Source organism: Budorcas taxicolor, chromosome 2 (assembly GCF_023091745.1).
Source record: "Budorcas taxicolor isolate Tak-1 chromosome 2, Takin1.1, whole genome shotgun sequence".
In the NCBI taxonomy this organism is placed as follows: domain Eukaryota; kingdom Metazoa; phylum Chordata; class Mammalia; order Artiodactyla; family Bovidae; genus Budorcas; species Budorcas taxicolor.
In genome coordinates this window covers 129,895,231-129,914,645 of record NC_068911.1, presented here as the reverse complement: position 1 = coordinate 129,914,645, position 19,415 = coordinate 129,895,231, and the positions used below count along the sequence as shown (strand labels likewise).

The 19,415-nt window shown below is 35.0% G+C and overlaps 1 protein-coding gene across 1 annotated transcript in view; it reads left to right on the top strand.

The window, feature by feature from the left end:
• The window catches only part of PGAP1 (post-GPI attachment to proteins inositol deacylase 1), a 70,805-nt gene extending 52,925 nt beyond the window's left edge, over positions 1-17,880 (top strand). Inside the window, exons 18-27 of the mRNA XM_052635581.1 lie at positions 94-202; positions 1,236-1,274; positions 3,407-3,500; positions 8,725-8,815; positions 9,603-9,800; positions 10,722-10,857; positions 14,452-14,502; positions 14,958-15,145; positions 16,618-16,722; positions 17,742-17,880. Of these exons, the coding sequence (XP_052491541.1) occupies positions 94-202; positions 1,236-1,274; positions 3,407-3,500; positions 8,725-8,815; positions 9,603-9,800; positions 10,722-10,857; positions 14,452-14,502; positions 14,958-15,145; positions 16,618-16,722; positions 17,742-17,880 (1,150 nt within the window). The remainder of the gene's footprint in view (positions 1-93; positions 203-1,235; positions 1,275-3,406; positions 3,501-8,724; positions 8,816-9,602; positions 9,801-10,721; positions 10,858-14,451; positions 14,503-14,957; positions 15,146-16,617; positions 16,723-17,741) is intronic.
• The last annotated feature ends 1,535 nt before the right edge of the window (positions 17,881-19,415 follow it).

Sequence of the window (19,415 nt, the reverse complement as noted above, 5' to 3'; positions counted from 1 at the left end):
TTACAGTATTTCGTTGTGTGGTACTGAGTATTGACTTAGCCATGTTTATTTCACAGCATTTTGTATTTGAAAATGCATTGTTTATATTTTCAGGGTTCCATCTTCCACTGAAATTTCCGTGAAACTCCATATTGCTCAACCTGATAATGACAGCCATGTAGCATTACTAAAAATGTACACATCATCAGACTGTCAATATGAGGTAAGTTATATGTTTGCTTAATTTTTAAGATTTAGTTATAGAATAAACTGGAAATACTTGGATTTCTTTTTAGAACTTTCTTAGGGTAAACCAGAATTAGTAGGTCAAGTGAATAGAATCTGTCCTACAACCAAGCTTCAGTTGACCTATACTATGAGTTATTTTGGTTTTTGGAAGTTATTGGTGCTTTGATATCTTGCTTTATGTTTCCAGCATTGAAGGATTCTGCAGGGATGTAATGGTTTCAACTTGTGCCTTCATGTTTCTAATACTATAGAGATAGGAAAAGCTGCATTAGTAATTTGGCTCCAAATACTGCATGCTGTCAGGATGTCCGTATTTTAACAAATATTTTATTTTCAAAAAAGTCCAAATTTAGATATTTTTCCATTTCTCTGTGAAAGATATATTCCTTTTTCCCAGACTTTCTAATATCTAAGGAGGTATATTTATGGTAGAGATAATTAATGAATGATGAATTTCTTTTTACAATATTGTTTTTGCTCAAATTTTACTATATGTGCTCTGTTTGTTCCTGGGATTATATCATGTGAAACCTATTTTTATTAAATTTATTCAGCAGTGGTTTTTGCTTAGCTTTTTTTAGTACCATACAATTGTAGGCTTGAGATTTAAAAGTACAAGTTACATAGAAAATTGATTAATTTGTGCTTAATTTTTCAGCAAATAAATGTATAAATTCTGGATTCAATCATTCAATGAATTCCTTTAGCTTGTATGATCTGGTCATAAGATATCCCGATCAATTAACTATATTAATTAGTAAACGTTTAGTCATGTATCATAGCATTCATCCAATCAAAAATAATTTGATAAAGGGCAAAGTTCTGAACAGTAAACTGCAGTTGATAGAAATTAAATGTTGATGGTTTGGAGAATTCTTTTCAGATCTTGAGTACCTTTAGGTTCATCATTATAACAAAGTAGTGATTGTGATTGTGGTAGAGTGCTCATTTAATAAAATGTGAGTATAGGAAAAATAACCTTTATAAATAATTGTTTTTTAAACTAGGTGACAGTTAAGACTTCCTTTTCACAAATACTTGGACAGGTAAGAGAGCCTTCTTGTCAGTTATTTATTGCCTTGTGAATAGATACTCTAAGACAGAAGTTGTAAGCATTTCTGTAAAGGACCAGATAATAAATATTTAGGCAAACTATATATAGTCTCTTGCTGCTGCTGCTGCCGCCACCACTTCAGCTACTTTTTTCTTCTTTTCTCTCACATTAGTAAAATCTGAAAGCCATTCTTGGCACACAGTTGATAGTTGGCCACCCCTGTCTTTAAGGTGATGTTTTCATGTTTGATACTTCCTAAAAATGAAAATTGCTTCCTAATTTTTAAATGAATGTTATATTAAAATTTCTTGTTTCTCATACTATGCTGTATTCATATCCCAATAAAATCTCTAAGTTCTATCATATAAATGAACATTTTCAAGAACTTTTTATGTTGTGCATGCTCAGGTTGTAAAGGTAATTTATATTAAAAATAAACATATTGAAAAATTCATTTGGGGAGTTTCTTTATAAGATTTGTGGCTTCCCTGGTGGCTCAGGTGGTAAAGAGACCACCTATAATCCAGGAAACCTGGGTTTGGTCCCTGGGTGGAAATATCCCATGGAGAAGGAAATGGCAACCCACTCCAGTATTCTTGCCTGACAAATCCCATGGACAGAGGAGCCTGGTGCACTACAGTCCCTGGGGTCATTAAGAGTTGGGCAAAACTGAGCGACTAACACTTTCTATGATTCATAGGCAAATAGTTTTACAAAAATAACATATCAAGTCATAGAACTACTATAGTATATTCAACATCATTTTAATTTGCAAAATTGTACAATCTGGACATAAGTAATAGTGATTTGTCAAAGAAATTATAGTTTTAAAATTCACTAAAAATTTTATTGTATCATTACTTTCATTTTATTTTTTGGTTTGTAATGTTTTGCAGTATAGGCATAACAAAATTTTTAAGTCATTTAATTCTATAACTGTCCGTTCAGTCATTCAGTTGTGTCCAACTCTTTGCAACCCCATGGACTGCAGCATGCCAGGCTTCCTTGTCCTTTACCAACTCCCAGAGCTTGCTCAAACTCATCATGTCCATCGAATCTGTGATCCCATCCAACCATCTCATCCTCTGTTGTACCCTTCTCTTCCCACCTTCAATCTTTCCCAGCATCAGGGTCTTTTCAAATGAGTCAGTTCTTTGCATTACGTGGCCAAAGTATTGGAACTTCAGCTTCAGCATCAGTCCTTCCAGTGAATATTCAGGACTGATTTCCTTTAGGATTGACTGGTTTAATTTCCTTCCTGTCAAGACAAGAGTCTTCCAGCACCACAGTTCGAAGGCATCAATTCTTCAGTGCTCAGCCTTTTTTATTGTCCAGCTCTCAATCCATACATGACTACTGGAAAAACCATACCTTCGACTAGACAGACCTTTGTTGGCAAAGTAACGTCTCTGCTTTTTATAATGCTGTCTAGGTTTGTCATAGCTTTTCTTCCAAGGAGCAAGCATCTTTTAATTTCATGGCTGCAGTCACCGCCCACAGTGATTTTAGAGCCCAAGAAAATAAAATCTGTCACTGTTTCCATTGTTGCCCATCTATTTGCCATGAAGTGATGGGACCAGATGCCATGATCTGTTTTTTTAAGGTTGAGTTTTAAGCCAGGTTTTTTACGCTCCTCTTTCACTTTCATCTAGAGGCTCTTTAGTTCCTCTTCACTTTCTGCCATAAGGGTGGTATCATCTGCGTATCTGAGGTTATTGATATTTCTCCCAGCAGTCTTGATTCCAGCTTATGCTTCATCCAGCCCACCATTTCACATGATATAGACTGCATATAAGTTAAATAAGCAAGGTGACAATATATAGCCTTGATGTACTCTTTTCCTGATTTGCTTAATAAACATATCTTATAAAAAAGTTTGCAAAAAATTGCTACACAATTTATTTTTTCTCTTTTATGCATTTGATAAAAAGTTAGATAAACATTTCTAATATACCACATATTCTTAGCATTTATTTTACATAGAACTTTTATGCCCATTACTGGAGATATCTTTGTGGTTGTGTCAGAAAATGTATAAAGTGAAGAACAAGTTTATTTCATGTAAAAGTATACTTACGTCATTAACATTAACATTCAGAAATTGCCCATTTGTGTGTTTTCTAGGTAGTTAGATTTCATGGTGGAGCGCTTCCTGCTTATGTCATATCTAGTATCCTTCTCGCTTATGGAGGACAGTTATACTCTCTTTTCTCAACAGGTAAGAATATTTCTATTCCTCTCTCCCTCTCTTCCTTGCCTAGTGGTTTATTACTAATTTTTTTATCCTACATGTAGCTAATGAGGACACATCAATTTCCTTGTTTTTATTGGGGTAAAGTTGATTAACAATGTTGTGTTAGTTTCAGGTATACATCAAAGTGGTTCAGTTATACATAAACATGTAGCTATTGTTTTGCAAATTCTTTTCCCATTAAGTTGTCACATGATATTGAGCAGAGTTCCCTGTGCTTTACAGTAGGTCCTTGTTGGTTATCTATTTTAAATAAAGCAGTGTGTAATGTCAACATCAGTTTCTTGAAGACTTCACAACCCTTCTCTCTCAAGTTTACAGGTGTTTAAGATCCTCTGTAAGTTTTAAGACGTGCCCAAGAAAATTACTTACTTGTTTTCTGCATTTTATACCCTTTTGTCTAAAGTTTATTCTCTCTGTTCTAACGATCTCCTAAGAGATAGAAACTCATTGATGGGGCTTTTGTTTTCCATTCTATTCCCAGTGCCTGACTGGGGCCAGGCACATAGTTGGCAGTCAGCATAATATTTGGACTGTATCAACTATATCAGTTAGGTCCTGGTACATTGAATGGAATAACTGAGATTTTAGCTGAAGGGATTGTTTCAAAGGTATGTGTCAGGAAAAGGGAAACCAACAACAAATGATAAAGTACCACATTAGCAACAAAGCCATCTGATACTCCTAGGTACCAGGACGAATGAGGGAGCAAACCTCGAGAGCTGTACGAAAAAGTAACAGTACTGCACCTGAGCCTTAGGTACCGAAATGCTGCAGCTGCTGTCAGTGTGTGGCTCAGCAGGGAGAAGGCAGGGAAATAAATGCACTAATTTTATTTCCTTCTCTTCTCCTAACTGCTAGTGCTTGTCATTCACTGAACCCAACTAGAAGCCAGTTCATAAAAGTCAGCCTCTCAGAATTCAGAGCAAAGTAAAGGGTAGAAAATGGATCTGGAGAAGAAAACATAGACTGTACAGTATATTGGACAAAATCCTTTCTAGAGTACAGTAAAAAGGGCTTCCATGGTGGTTCAGACGGTAAAGAGTCTACCTGCAATCTGGGAGATCCAGGTTCAATCCCTGGGTTGGGAAGATCCTCTGGAGAAGGAAATGGCAACCCACTCCAGTATTCTTACCTGGAAAATCCCATGGAGGGAGGAACCGGGCGGGCTACAGAGGTCACAAAGCGGTCACATGGGTCAGACATGACTGAGCAACTTTCACATACAGAGTACAGCAATTAGAACAGTTTCCCAGGAGCCTTGTGCACTCGCTGGGCTTGGGCAGTAATAATCCAAGAAAGCAAAAGAGAAGAAAACAGAGTGGGGCCGAAACATACAAAAGCAGTCCCCAAGTCCCCTCCACTGTTTCCGTATTGCCAAATCCTTTCACAGCTACTCATTTCCCTTCAGTGACTTTTTGCCATTTTAAATCTGCCTTTAGTGTTCATTTTAACCTGATTTAACTTATCTTCCAGGACAAAGGAAGCAACATTTAGTGTGATCTAGTCAGACCCAACCTTTTAATTAAAAGATTATTCTAGGAATATTACATTTCCTATAGTTGAGTATAATTTTTTTTCAAGAGACACCTCATTCTTCTTAGTTTCAAGTGACTTGAAAATTTATTCTCAACCATTTAGGATTTATATCTAGGTAGTCCACAGAGACCCCAAGGATATATGATACTGATTAGAGGATTTGAGTATGGGATTGTGTCTCAAACCAGTTAAAGAAGTAGTTCTGAACCACAAATGCTTATCAAAAATCACTTGTAGATCATGCTCACTAGAATGGCTATAATAAAAAAGACAGATGATAAATTTTAATGAGGATTTGGAGAAATTAGAATCTTTTTGCACTGTTGGTGGAAATGTAAAATGATACAGCTATTTTGGAAAGTGATCCAGCAGTTCCTCAAAAGGTTAAAGAGAGTTGCCATATGACTCAGCAACTCTACTCCTGTGTATAGACCTAAGAGAAATGAAAACATGCATCCATACTAAACTTGTACATGGATATTCAGAGGAGCACTATTTATAATAGTCAAAGAATGAAAACAACCAAAATGTCCATCAACTGATGAATGGATAAATGTGCTGATGCTTGCTACAATATTGATGAATCTTGGAAATATGCTAAGTTGAAGGAGCCAGTCACAAATGACCACATAATGTATGATTCCATTTTTATGACATCCTCAGAGTAAGCCAGTCTATAGAGATAGAAAGTAGGTTCAGTTCAGTTCAGTCGCTCAGTCATGTCCGACTCTTTGTGACCCCATGAATCGCAGCACGCCAGGCCTCCCTGTCCAACACCAACTCCTGGAGTTCACTCAGACTCACGTCCATCGAGTCAGTGATGCCATCCAGCCATCTCATCCTCTGTCGGCCCCTTCTCCTCCTGCCCCCAATCCCTCCCAGCATCAGAGTCTTTTCCAATGAGTCAACTCTTCGCATGAGGTGGCCAAAGTACTGGAGTTTCAGCTTTAGCATCATTCCTTCCAAAGAAATCCCAGGGCTGATCCCCTTCAGAATGGACTGGTTGGATCTCCTTGCAGTCCAAGGGACTCGCAACAGTCTTCTCCAACACCACAGTTCACAAGCATCAATTCTTCGGCGCTCAGCCTTCTTCACAGTCCAACTCTCACACCCATACATGACCACAGGAAAAACCATAGCCTTGACTAGATGGACCTTAATTGGCAAAGTAATGTCTCTGCTTTTCAATATGCTATCTAGGTTGGTCATATCTTTTCTTCCAAGGAGTAAGCGTCTTTTAGTTTGGTTGCCTAAAATGGGGATGTATTGGAGGTTTCAGTTAAGAGGAACTGTTTCTTTGGGAGAAATGAAAATGTTTTAAGACTGACTGGAGTGGTGAATGCATACTCTTTGAATGTACTAAAAACCACTGAATTGCATATATTTCAAATGGGTGAATTTTGAGTTGGGAGAATTATATCTCAGTAAAATTGTTTTTAAAAAACAGCTCACCTGTGGGGCTTTATAAAAATACAAATGATGAAACCATAGCCTCAGCTTCCTGAATTTGTTTCACAAATGATGATTGAATATGTACTCTTGTCTGAGAACCACTAAATTAATATTTGTATGGTATATTTATGTTTTTAAATTTTTTAATTGAAGTATAGTTGATTTATAATATGCTAATTTCTGCTATACAGCAAAGTAATTCAGTTATTATACATATGTGCATTGTTTTTTATATTCCTTTCCATTTTGTTTAGGATAGTGAATATAGTTCTCCCTGCTATACAGTAGGACCTTGTCATTTATCCATTCTCTATATAAAAACTTACATCTGCTAAACCCAAACTGCCACTCCATCCTTCCCCCAACCCCTTCCTCCCTGGCAACAAGTCTGTTCTCTGTCCACGAGTCTCTTTCGTAGATAGGTTCAGTTGTGTCATATTTTAGGTTCCACAAATGAGTGCTATCATGTGATATTTGTTTTTCTTTTTCTGTCTTACTTCACTTAGTATGATAATCTCTAGCTGCATCCATGTTGCTGCAGATGGCATTTTTGTTCTTTTTAATGGCTGAGTAATATTCCATTGTATATATGTATCATATCTATTCATCTGTCAACGGACATTTAAGTTATTTCTATGTCTTGGCTGTTGTGAATAGTGCTGCTATGAACATAGGGTTGCATGTATCTTTTTGAATTAGAGTTTTGTCTGGCTATATACCCAGGAGTAGGATTTCTGGATCATCAGTTCAGTTGCTCAGTCATGTCTGACTCTTTGTGATGACATGGACTGCAGCACACCAGTCTTCTCTAGTCATCACCAACTCCCAGAGCTTGCTCAAACTCATGTCCATTGAGGCAGTGATGCCATCCAACCATCTCATCCTCTGTCATCCCCTTCTCCTCCCACTTTCAGTCTTTCCCAGCATCAGGGTCTTTTCCAATGAGTCAGTTCTTTGCATCAGGTGCCAAGAGTATTGGAGCTTCAGCTTCAAAAGCAGTCCTTGCAGTGAATGTTCAGGACTGATTTCCTTTAGAATTGACTTGTTTGATCTCCTTACTGTCCAACAGACTCTCAAGAGTCTTCTCCAACACCACAGTTCAAAAACATCAATTCTTCAGTGCTCAGCTTTCTTTATGGTCCAGCTCTCACATCCATATATGACTACTAAAAAAACCATAGCTTTCATTAGACAGACCTTTGTTGGCAAAATAATATCTCTGCTTTTTAATATGCTGTCTAGGTTGGTCATAGCTTTTCTTCCAAGGAGCAAGCATCTTTTAATTTCATGGCTACAGTCACCACCTGCAGTGATTTTGGAGCCCAAAAAAATAAAGTGTGTCACTGTTTCCATTGTTTCCCATCTATTTGCCATGAAGTGATGGGACCAGATGCCGTGATCTTCCTTTTTTGAATGTTAAATTTTAAGCCAGCTTTTTCACTCTCCTCTTTCACTTTCATCAAGAGGCTTTTTAGTTCCTCTTCACTTTCTCCCATAAGGGTGGTGTCATCTGCATATCTGAGGTGATTGATATTTCTCCCAGCAGTCTTGATTCCAGCTTGTACTTCATCCAACCCAGCATTTTACATGATGTACTCTGCATAGAAGTTAAATAAGCAAGCTGACAATGTACAGCCTTGACATACTCCTTTCCAAGCTTGGAACCAGTCCGTTGTTCCATGTCCTGTTAGAACTGTTGCTTCTTGACCTGCATACATTCTGCTTATGGTTCTGGATCATAGAGTAGTTCTGTTTTTAGTTTTTAAAGAACCTCATACTGTTTCCCATAGTTGCTGCACCAACTTCCATTTCCACCAACAGTGTAGAAGGTACATTGTTTTCTCCACAGCCTCTCTGAAGTGCAAGTTCCCTCAGTCATGTCCAACTCTTTTTGTGACCCCGTGGACTGTAGCCTGCAGGGCTCCTCTGCCCATGGGATTTCCCAGGCAGGGATCCTGGAGTGGGTTGTTATTTCCTTCTCCATTTCATCCTCTCTAACAATTATTATTTGTGGAGTTTTTAGTCATAGCCATTTTGACCAGACTTCATTGTAGTTTTGATTGCATTTCAAATTAGAATAATAAAGACTCTTGCTTTCTCACATGTAATATTGTATTCTTGTAAACAATGCAGGATGTAATATGTCTCATATTTAATTACTGTGAATTCTCTACTACATATATATTTTTTTAATCACTAGGTCATTGCTTAGAATATGCTACTCTGTTGGATAAAGAAGCCAAACCATACAAAGTTGATCCTTTTGTAATTATGGTTAAATTTCTATTGGGGTAAGTTTTATTATCTGTGATAATGATTTTAATTTTATGTATAGAATATTATGCTTGGCTCAAATATGGAGCAAAAATTTTCATACAAATAAGACAATTGACTTGTTTTATTAAATGGAATTTTTCTCTTAGGCAAAGGCCTAATAAGCACATCAACGTTTACTTCAGTAGTTTAACCATTTCAAAGGTATTTATTGAGAAGTAATTATTACAGTGTAAACTTAACTTGTAAATATACCAGGACTTTAACATTTCCAAAAGAATGTATACAGTCCGTGATCTTCGGGTATACCAGATTTATGAACTGTAAGTGCTGTAAGATACTGATGAAACAGTGCCTCAGAACACTTTTTATTACTTCCCATCCAAAGTATATTTTAGATCTCTTTACCCTACTTAACATTGCATTCTTAATTTATTCTGATTTTGGGGGAGGGGGATTAAGAAGCATTACTTAGATATCTTTTCTTCTGTCATTATAATTAGCTATTGTCTTTCTAACTTAAAAAAAAATTATGACTTCAATACAAGGATTACAAGAGAAGAGTTAAACTGCTTTGAAACTTAAGACTCATATCTTTGAAGATCAGTAGACTCACTAGTTCCTTACAAGGAATTGAAGTTTATTTTTTCAGGATAATTGCAAATTTAATACCATGGAACTTTGAGGACTCTAGTGAATGGTCAAACGCTTCAAATGTTAAATCCTTGAATGAGAGTTGTTGATTTTTTTGCTTTTATTGTATCATTTGCTTTTTTTTGTTTGTTTGTTTTCTTTTATCCACAGATATAAATGGTTTAAAGAATTATGGGATATGTTACTGTTACCAGAATTAGATGCCATCGTTTTAACTAGTCAGAGTATGTGTTTCCCCCTTGTATCTTTGATTCTTTTTCTGTTTGGAACATGTACTGCCTACTGGGGTGGCCTACTCTCTTCTACATCTGTGAGACTTCTTTCTTCATTGTGGCTAGCTTTGAAAAGGTAAAGAATGAGTGACTAAAAGCTTTCTTATTGCTCTTAAGTAAGAAAAAAATCATATTCTGGTAGAGAACCTTAAGATTACTTTGCTTTCACTAAAATATAATATCTAAGGAAAAATGTATAAGTAGCAAAACATGGGGTTAGTGTTCAAACTTACATTTCTGTCATAGATAATGATTTATTTCAAGTTAAATGCTACATTTGATTTCGACCGTAGTGTTTAAGATGGTAAAAAAATCAAAAAAGTTTAACAGAGTGCACAAGTATTTTTAAATTTCACTGTTTAAATCTTTTCAAGGGGGAATTGTTTGTTTTCTGGCAATGATTTTACGTGGTGGTTTTCAGTCACACCTGAGAGCAAGAGACTCCAGTCTTAATATGTAGGATCAGATTAGATGAGATGTGTAAGAGTTCCAAAAGCATTGCCTAGGGTTCTATTATGATCCAAAGACATGGTTTGAAGTTGCTGGGAGGTTTTTCAGGTAAACCAGTGATGTAGTTTCTGTTAATTAACTCTCCTCATGATACATTCTTCCTCCATTTCTTCTAAACTGCTTCTGACATTAACATCATGAGATGTATGAGTGACCTTGAGACTTTAAAAACAGAAAATGATTTCTTTTCATGTCAAGATTGGAATTGTATGGTACAGAGCCTATAAGTAATAATTATCTTTAACAATATTTTTTCTCTTTTAGTTCTGATACTATCCATAGTATATCTAAATGCAAGAGAAACTATCACAGTATATAAGAGAATTTTAAAATATGTGACACCATCATCTTTATTTTTAAAAGCTTTACTATTTACCTTATAGTAATGCTTGCAGATTAATAAGGAGAAGCTGACAGAGCACTATACTGTTTTCTCCTTAATTGTGACTGTTAATATGCTTTTAAAATATTATTCTTGTTATTCCAGGCCCTCCGAACTTCCTAAAGATATCAAGATAATATCACCAGACTTGCCCATTTTGACAATTGTTTTGATCCTCATTAGCTGGACAACTTGTGGAGCTTTTGCCATACTTCTTACTTATCTTTACTATGTGTTTAAGGTATGTCAAATAAATAAAGCAAGAAGGCCTGAGTTGTGTATCAGGCAGGCATTGAATTACCCATAGTTGTGAAAAACTTTTTTTCAATCACTGCTGCAGTAACATTCTGTTATATAACAGGCTTATGTGTAAAGATTTTTTTTTTTTAACATCTTAACTATTTCCTTATTACCAAATTCAGACTTAAATTGAAGAAAGTAGGGAAAACCACTAGACCATTCATGTATGACCTAAATCAAATCCCTTATGATTATACAGTGGAAGTGAGAAATAGATTTAAGGGCCTAGATCTGATACATAGAGTGCCTGATGAACTATGGAATGAGGTTTGTGACATTGTACAGGAGACAGGGATCAAGACCATCCCCATGGAAAAGAAATGCAAAAAAGCAAAATGGCTGTCTGGGGAGGCCTTACAAATAGCTGTGAAAAGAAGAGAGGCAAAAAGCCAAGGAGAAAAGGAAAGATATAAGCATCTGAATGCAGAGTTCCAGAGAATAGCAAGAAGAGAAAAGAAAGCCTTCTTCAGTGATCAGTGCAAAGAAATAGAGGAAAAGAACAGAATGGGAAAGACTAGAGATCTCTTCAAGAAAATGAGAGATACCAAGGGAACATTTCATGCAAAGATGGGCTCGATAAAGGACAGAAATGGTATGGACCTAACAGAAGCAGAAGATATTAAGAAGAGATGGCAAGAATACACGGAAGAACTGTACAAAAAAGATCTTCATGACCCAGATAATCATGATGATGTGATCACTCATCTAGAGCCAGACATCTTGGAATGTGAAGTCAAGTGGGCCTTAGAAAGCATCACTATGAACAAAGCTAGTGGAGGTGATGGAATTCCAGTTGAGCTCTTTCAAATCCTGAAAGATGATGCTGTGAAAGTGCTGCACTCAATATGCCAGCAAATTTGGAAAACTCAGCAGTGGCCACAGGACTGGAAAATGTCAGTTTTCATTCCGATTCCAAAGAAAGGAAATGCCAAAGAATGCTCAAACTACCGCACAATTGCACTCATCTCACACGCTAGTAAAGTAATGCTCAAAATTCTCCAAGCCAGGCTTCAGCAATACGTGAACTGTGAACTTCCTGATGTTCAAGCTGGTTTTACAACACAGAGGAACCAGAGATCAAATTGCCAATATCCGCTGGATCATGGAAAAAGCAAGAGAGTTCCAGAAAAACATCTATTTCTGCTTTATTGACTATGCCAAAGCCTTTGACTGTGTGGATCACAATAAACTGTGGAAAATTATTCAAGAGATGGGGATACCAGACCACCTAACCTGCCTCTTGAGAAATCTGTATGCAGGTCAGGAAGCAACAGTTAGAACTGGACATGGAACAATAGACTGGTTCCAAACAGGAAAAGGAGTACGTCAAGGCTGTATATTGTCACCCTGCTTGTTTAACTTATATGCAGAGTACATCATGAGAAACACTGGACTGGAAGAAACACAACTGGAATCAAGATTGCTGGGAGAAATATCAATAATGTCAGATATGCAGATGACACCACCCTTATGGCAGAAATTGAAGAGGAACTAAAAAGCCTCTTGATGAAAGTAAAAGAGGAGAGCGAAAAAGTTGGCTTAAAGCTCAACATTCAGAAAACGAAGATCATGGCATCTGGTCCCATCACTTCATGGGAAATAGATGGGGAAACAGTGGAAACAGTGTCAGACTTTATTTTTTTAGGCTCCAAAATCACTGCAGATGGTGACTGCAGCCATGAAATTAAAAGATGCTTACTCCTTGGAAGAAAAGTTATGACCAACCTAGATAGTATATTCAAAAGCAGAGACATTACTTTGCCGACTAAGGTCCATCTATTCAAGGCTATGGTTTTTCCAGTGGTCATGTATGGATGTGAGAGTTGGACTGTGAAGAAGGCTGAGCGCCGAAGAATTGATGGTTTTGAACTATGATGTTGGAGAAGACTCTTGAGAATCCCTTGGACTGCAAGGAGATCCAACCAGTCCATTCTGAAGGAGATCAACCCTGGGATTTGGAGGGAATGATCCTAAAGCTGAAACTCCAGTACTTTGGCCACCTCATGCGAAGAGTTGACTCATTGGAAAAGACTCTGATGCTGGGAGGGATTGAGGGCAGGAGGAGAAGGGGACAGTCGAGGATGAGATGGCTAGATGGCATCACGGACTCGATGGATGTGAGTGAGTGAACTCTGGGAGATGGCAATGGACAGGGAGGCCTGGCGTGCTGCGATTCATGGGGTCGCAAAGAGTCGGACACGACTGAGTGACTGAACTGAACTATTTCAGATATATGAAGTTAACTGTAGAACTGAAGTTACTTATCTGGATTGAGTTTCTTTGTTAAAAACAAAGGGAGGGGAGGAGATGTAATCTGTTTCACATTACTTGATGCTTTGGCAAATAATGTTAACTTTTTGAAAAACATTCTCCCAGAACAGTTTGTTCATAACTTTTCTTTGAACATGGATAATAGACATAATAATTGGTTATGTCAATTGGATCAAGTTGTTGGTCATGCTGAAGCATGCAGAATGTTACAAATGTTGCTGAAGAATCATAAGACAATGATAAAAATAATTAAGCTGGTAATTTTACTGAGGAAATGAAAAACACTTCTAAAAAGACTGACAGCTTTGCAGGAAAATTCAGGATAATATAATTGCATGAGCTCCACATTAACCTTATATAGAGTTAGTTGATATCAGAAAGGATAATAATTTCTTTCCTTTTTTTTTTCCTAGCAAAGACTTATTTGTATATGCATTTAATACAAATGGGCTTCCCTGGTGGCTCAGACTATAAAGAATTTGCCTGCAATGCAGGCGACCCAGGTTCCATCCCTGGGTTAGGAAGATCCCATGAACAGAGGAGCCTGATGGGCTGTATGTAGTCCATGGGGTCACAAAGACACAGACACAACTGAGCGACTAACACTTTACACTAAATATATGCCATTATAGATTACTTTCAGTTTTCAGAGGAAAAGTAAGACCATCAGAAAAAACTATTCAGTTTTATTTATAAATATAAATATAAATTAATTTGATTTATAAATACAATATTTTTAGTTTTTATTTTTTCAGGTGAATATTTCAAACAACTGACACAGTAAGAAAAACTTTCTCAAATACTTAAGCACACCTAATAAATTTGTAGACTTTCCCAGGTTCTTGTAAACATTTTACCATCCTATATAATTGAGTTTCGATTTTCAAAGATTTAGATTATATAACACTTGTTAAGATGTTTATACTGTGCTTCAGCACAGTCAAATTTTTGACTGACATAACATTTTAAGTTGCATTAGCAAGGCGCCATTCAAGCATAGTGTCACACAGTGTGGAAAGATTAACATTATATTCTAGCCCCAACATACTCTGTGATGTTTATTTTGTTTCTGATTTTTAATCCATGATAGCAAGCACATGTAGCTATTATTTATCTTTTTTAAAAGAATGTTTTTAAATGTTGAAATGGATTTTATTTATTTAGATTTTAAAAATTTCAAATTATAATACTGCTCAATTTCTATAAAAATGGTGGTTTTTTGTTTCAAAATAAAAGTAAAATTAATGTCTTTTCTTCTTCATAGATTGTTCATCTGCAAGCCAGCCTAACAACTTTTAAAAACAGCCAGACTGTGGTAAGTTTTATTTTCATAACCTTATAGAACATGGAAAAACATAAAAGTTTATTAAAAAACAGTTAGAATTTTACAATATTTAGAAGTTTACAATATTTGAATTTAAATAGCTTTAGGAAAATGGAACCTAATGATTATTAAAATAAGACTTAGAGATTATCATTTAATTCGATGTTAGTACTTAAGTTGCCTTTGTTATTACAATTATCTCTTAAATTTTATTTTAAGTAATTACTTAGAGGATATATTCTTAGCAGTGGAAATATCAAGTCAATGGAATAAGTTTTATAACTGATAACTGCTTAAAATACTTTCAAATAAGATAATTTCACTATTTTATATCAGTTTGGTAATGAAAAACTATATTCAGCTGTTCGGTAACTGAGTATGATTCTAAATAAAGTAATACATAATTTTACTTAATATCTCAATATTTTTGCTTTACTGCTGTATAGAATCCCAAACACTCTAGAAGAAGTGAAAAAAAATCCAATCACCATAAAGACTCTGTAGTACACCATCTCCGTTTATCTGCCAGTGATGCTGAAGATAGTCTTCGCATGCACAGTACTTTGATTAACTTATTAACATGGATTGTATTACTCAGCATGCCATCTTTAATTTATTGGCTAAAGAATCTTAGGTAAGTTTTATTTATATAGTTATAATTTATGTGGTTTAAATGATAAATATCTGTAAGTAGAGCTTGTAAGATCCCTAATGATTCATAAAACTTTCACAAGAACAAGAAGCTTTTACCTGAAATTTATTTTTAGCATATTCACATTTTCTTTTTTTCCATGAGAATATAAACTTCCCTAAAATCTGCCCAATAGGGGGGAATTCTATTTTATTTACTTTTCCTTTAACCTTTTTTGAGTCTAGAAATATGTGAAAATGTGCTTTATTTTGCTGAGTTAATGTATTTATAATGTTAGTGCTTTAATTTTTCAACTTATCAATTTTATATTAAATTGAGGGGAAGATGAATGCTACATTTAAAATAATAGAAATAATGAAGGAAGTGTGTACTTTTCTGATGTGTCCTACACATTGAACTAAAGTAAGTGATCAGGTATTTCACTACTGAAAACTCATTTGTGTGCTAGGTTAAATGAAGCCTAAAAATGCCTAAGGTTATTTCTAGAATATTTAGTTTTTATTAAATTGTCTTTTAAAAAACTTCCCTTATTCAGTTAATAGTGAACTCCTGATTAATATAGATTTTAGAAATGATATAAAATTTTCAGATTATCTACATATTGGAGGTGGTTTTTTTGAAAAGTCAGATGAATCAAAACAAGTTCAATAAATTAAATCACTGGTTACCAGATGTTAATCTCCTTCCTCTGTCCCTTATTTTGGGCTTCCCAGGTAGTGTTAGTAAAATACCTGTCTGCTAATGCAGGAGACTTAAAAGATGCAGGTTCGATCCCTGGGTTGGGAAGATCCCCTGGAGGAGGGTATGGCAACCCAATCCAGTATTCTTGCCTAGAAAATCCCTTGGACAGAGGAGCCTGGCAAGTTATGGTCCATAGAGATGCAGAGTCAGACATGACTGAAGTGACTTAGTAAGTCCCTTACTTTAATCAAGGTCCAGATTTTTGATCACAGATTTGGGGAGAAAGCCACTTCAGGAGCCCAGATTTATGATTCTGAAAGGCTATAGGTATCTCACTCAATGCAAGAGATGAGAATTTGGATTTTAAAAAATAAGGGACAATAAATTTAAAGAAAAAATAAGGGACAGTTACTTTGTGTAAAGTTTTATTTTTTTATCTTATTTAAATAAAACAATTTAAATATATTTTAAATAATTTGTTTTATGAAATATCTGTATATGACCTTTCAGGCATATACTAAGAAAGGAAGTGCTTCCATATTGGATATTTTCATTTCCTTTAGTAGCTTCTGAATATAATTCTCCATCTAAAACCTTGAGTATAAAGATGATGTAGAGCAAAATTTATTTATTAATGATTTTATGAACACTTTAGAGCTTTATTATATCCACATTGTAATTGTAAGGTTTTGAAATTTATTGATTGATTTTGATAATTTAAAATGATGGGCTATGCTTTGTTGATTTATGTTTTTTTTTTCTTTCTGATCTAGGTATTACTTTAAACTTAATCCTGATCCATGTAAACCTTTGGCATTTATCCTTATTCCAACTATGGCAATTCTTGGAAATACTTACACTACTTCAATAAAATCAAGGTATAGTCTTTTAATCTTTCTTTTTCTCTCATCTATTCCTGGTATTTTATGTCTGGATCATACCTTTCGTTCCTAATTACATGGACAATACTAAAGGTGATCCCTTAATAGTAATTAGGTTTATATGTAAATATACAGCTTAGGTGCAAATGTATTATGTTTTCTTAATTATGGGTTTTATTTGTTAGCATATAATAATTTTTTTCTTTAAAAAGTTAATCCTTAAAATAGTTGATATTTAAGTTTGCTTCCAATAAAATACAGAAGTTGAAAGTAGGTAGTAATATAGATGAAGTAGGATTGGCCATGACTCGATAATTTCTGAAGCTGGGGGATGGGTCCATGAGGTTCATTGTACTGTTACTCTACTTATATATATGTTTAAGATTTTCCATAATAAAATTTTACCTTTCATTGACTGCTTATTTGCTCTGAGAGTGTTTTCAGTTGATTCTGGCAGATAGTTGCAGATATTCTAAAATCAGGCAGATCTGGGGTTTAAATCTAAGGCTTTGTGTTCTTTGGTATATTTCTTAATCCCTCAGTTTCTGTTTTCAGAGTATTTTTTAATATTTAGTGTCTTGTCTTATATGCTCCTGTTAGGAATTAAGGATTTTTTTTTTTTGGTTGAAGCTTTTTGCTGATATTAAATAGGTTGAAAATAAATATTTCTGTAGCTATATCGTAGTAAACATTATTGATTTTTTTCCTTATTAAGATAAATCTCTAAAAAGTCAAATTGCTGAATATAAGTCCAACTAGTATTTTTTTGTGCTTAAAATTTAAAAGAATAAGCAAAACTGGTTATTTACTTAATAGAATATGTTTCTCTTTTCCAGCCAAAATTTATTCGTACTGATTTTTTTTTTAAATATGGACTGTTAAATTCTTTATGTGAAAAATTACTTTATCTAAACATCACATAGAATACTTTACAAAACTGTATAAAAGATTGACATATTCAGTTTTTGTTCACTGAGTAAGTTAACATTATAATGTATATTTCTGTCTCTTTACAGTAAATTATTGAAGACTACTTCACAGTTTCCACTTCCTCTGGCTGTTGGTGTGATTGCTTTCGGGTCGTCACACTTATACAGGGTTCCATGCTTTGTCTTCATTCCTCTTTTACTCCATGCATTATGCAACTTTATGTAAGATTGGATTTAAGGAATGATAAAGATGATTTATGCCTTTAGGGCCAGTATTAAGTGGGAACAACACAGATCCATCAGTGTCAACAGCACGATCCTTTGGAGAAGACAAGTCTATTTTTACAGTGTTGAAGACAGGAAGTTAGTTTTGTAATGCTTGAGGAAAGTAGTTGAAGCATGGTTTTGTTTTGTGGTATGACATCTGTGTACTAGTCATTTTTGAAAAATTAGTAAAAGGATATGGTGGCCACTGTCTTTGAGGACTTCTCTGCAAAGCTAGTCTGCTTGATTGGCCATGCCAGGATCTTTTCCTAAACACTCAGTAAATGTAGCATTGTTTTTTATCTCATCACCTCAAACATTCTGCTCATTTCATCAAGCTTTCTTCTGAAAAGTGGGTTAGTTTGTATTTGCTACACTATATATATTGAAAAATAAGTCTTAAAAGATTAATGAAATTTAAACTGCTTTATCAGAAATAAAATAGCCACAATCTTTAGTTTTTGGCAGCCAGAGTGAACAAAATAGATCTTTTGTTTCTTACATCTATGAAAATATGCTTTAAGTTCAAAGGAGACATGTTTTCTTGATAACCAAGCAAGATTGGTGAATGGAAACATAATTCAAATTTAAAACTTAATGAAAATTTCTTCTTGCTTTTCAAAGAAGAATCTTATTGTGTGTTCTTAGTGATTATCAGGAGACTATTGAAGAGATGTATTGCTAAATTTGAAGCAAATTCTCATAGATATTTACCTATAGGCATTGGAGCAGTTCAGTCATTCAGTCTGTACCATTTTATTTAATTCACTGACCCCATGGTTGCCCAGTGTCTCGGGTCATGATGGGTCATTAAAATAACTAAACTCCAGTAGTCAGAAAAAAAAACTGCATTTGCACAGGTTTTTGTCTCCTATAGGGAAAAAAATCAGCATGATCAAGTGCAGTATAGAATTAAACTATTTAATGTATAGAATTAAACTATTAATGAAATAACAGTGGAAAACTGTTATTCCATTAATAGCATAAGTATCAACAATATACCTGAATTAAGTTGGCATATTTAGTCATTAGGTTCAATAGTAGAATCTTAATTTGCCAAGGTTATTACTATTTGACAGATAAGAGTAATATTACATTTCATTCCAGATTTCAGCTTGTTTTTAGAAAGTAGATATAACTCAGGCTGGGGTATACCTGGGTGATAGAGTCCTTCCTTCCAATGTGTATGCTGTAAATACCCAAAACCTTTCAAGTGTAGTCCTTATGTTCCAGTAACTTCACAGTTGCACTTGTGAACTTGTGTCCTTGTTAGTGCCAAGGAATGTCCAAGAGTACCAGGTTCATTTTACCTGCCATTGCAACTGAATTCCATTACAACCTCTCAGCTGTTACTGCCTTTTAGAGAGTCACCCCCATTTTACTGCCTATGGAGGGTTACCTCACTTCTTTTCTCAGTTGTTCCTCATGTCGTTACTGTTATCAGTTGAAGAGGATCTTGCTGTCATCTCTAAGAGTTATAAGTTTTTTTATTCTATT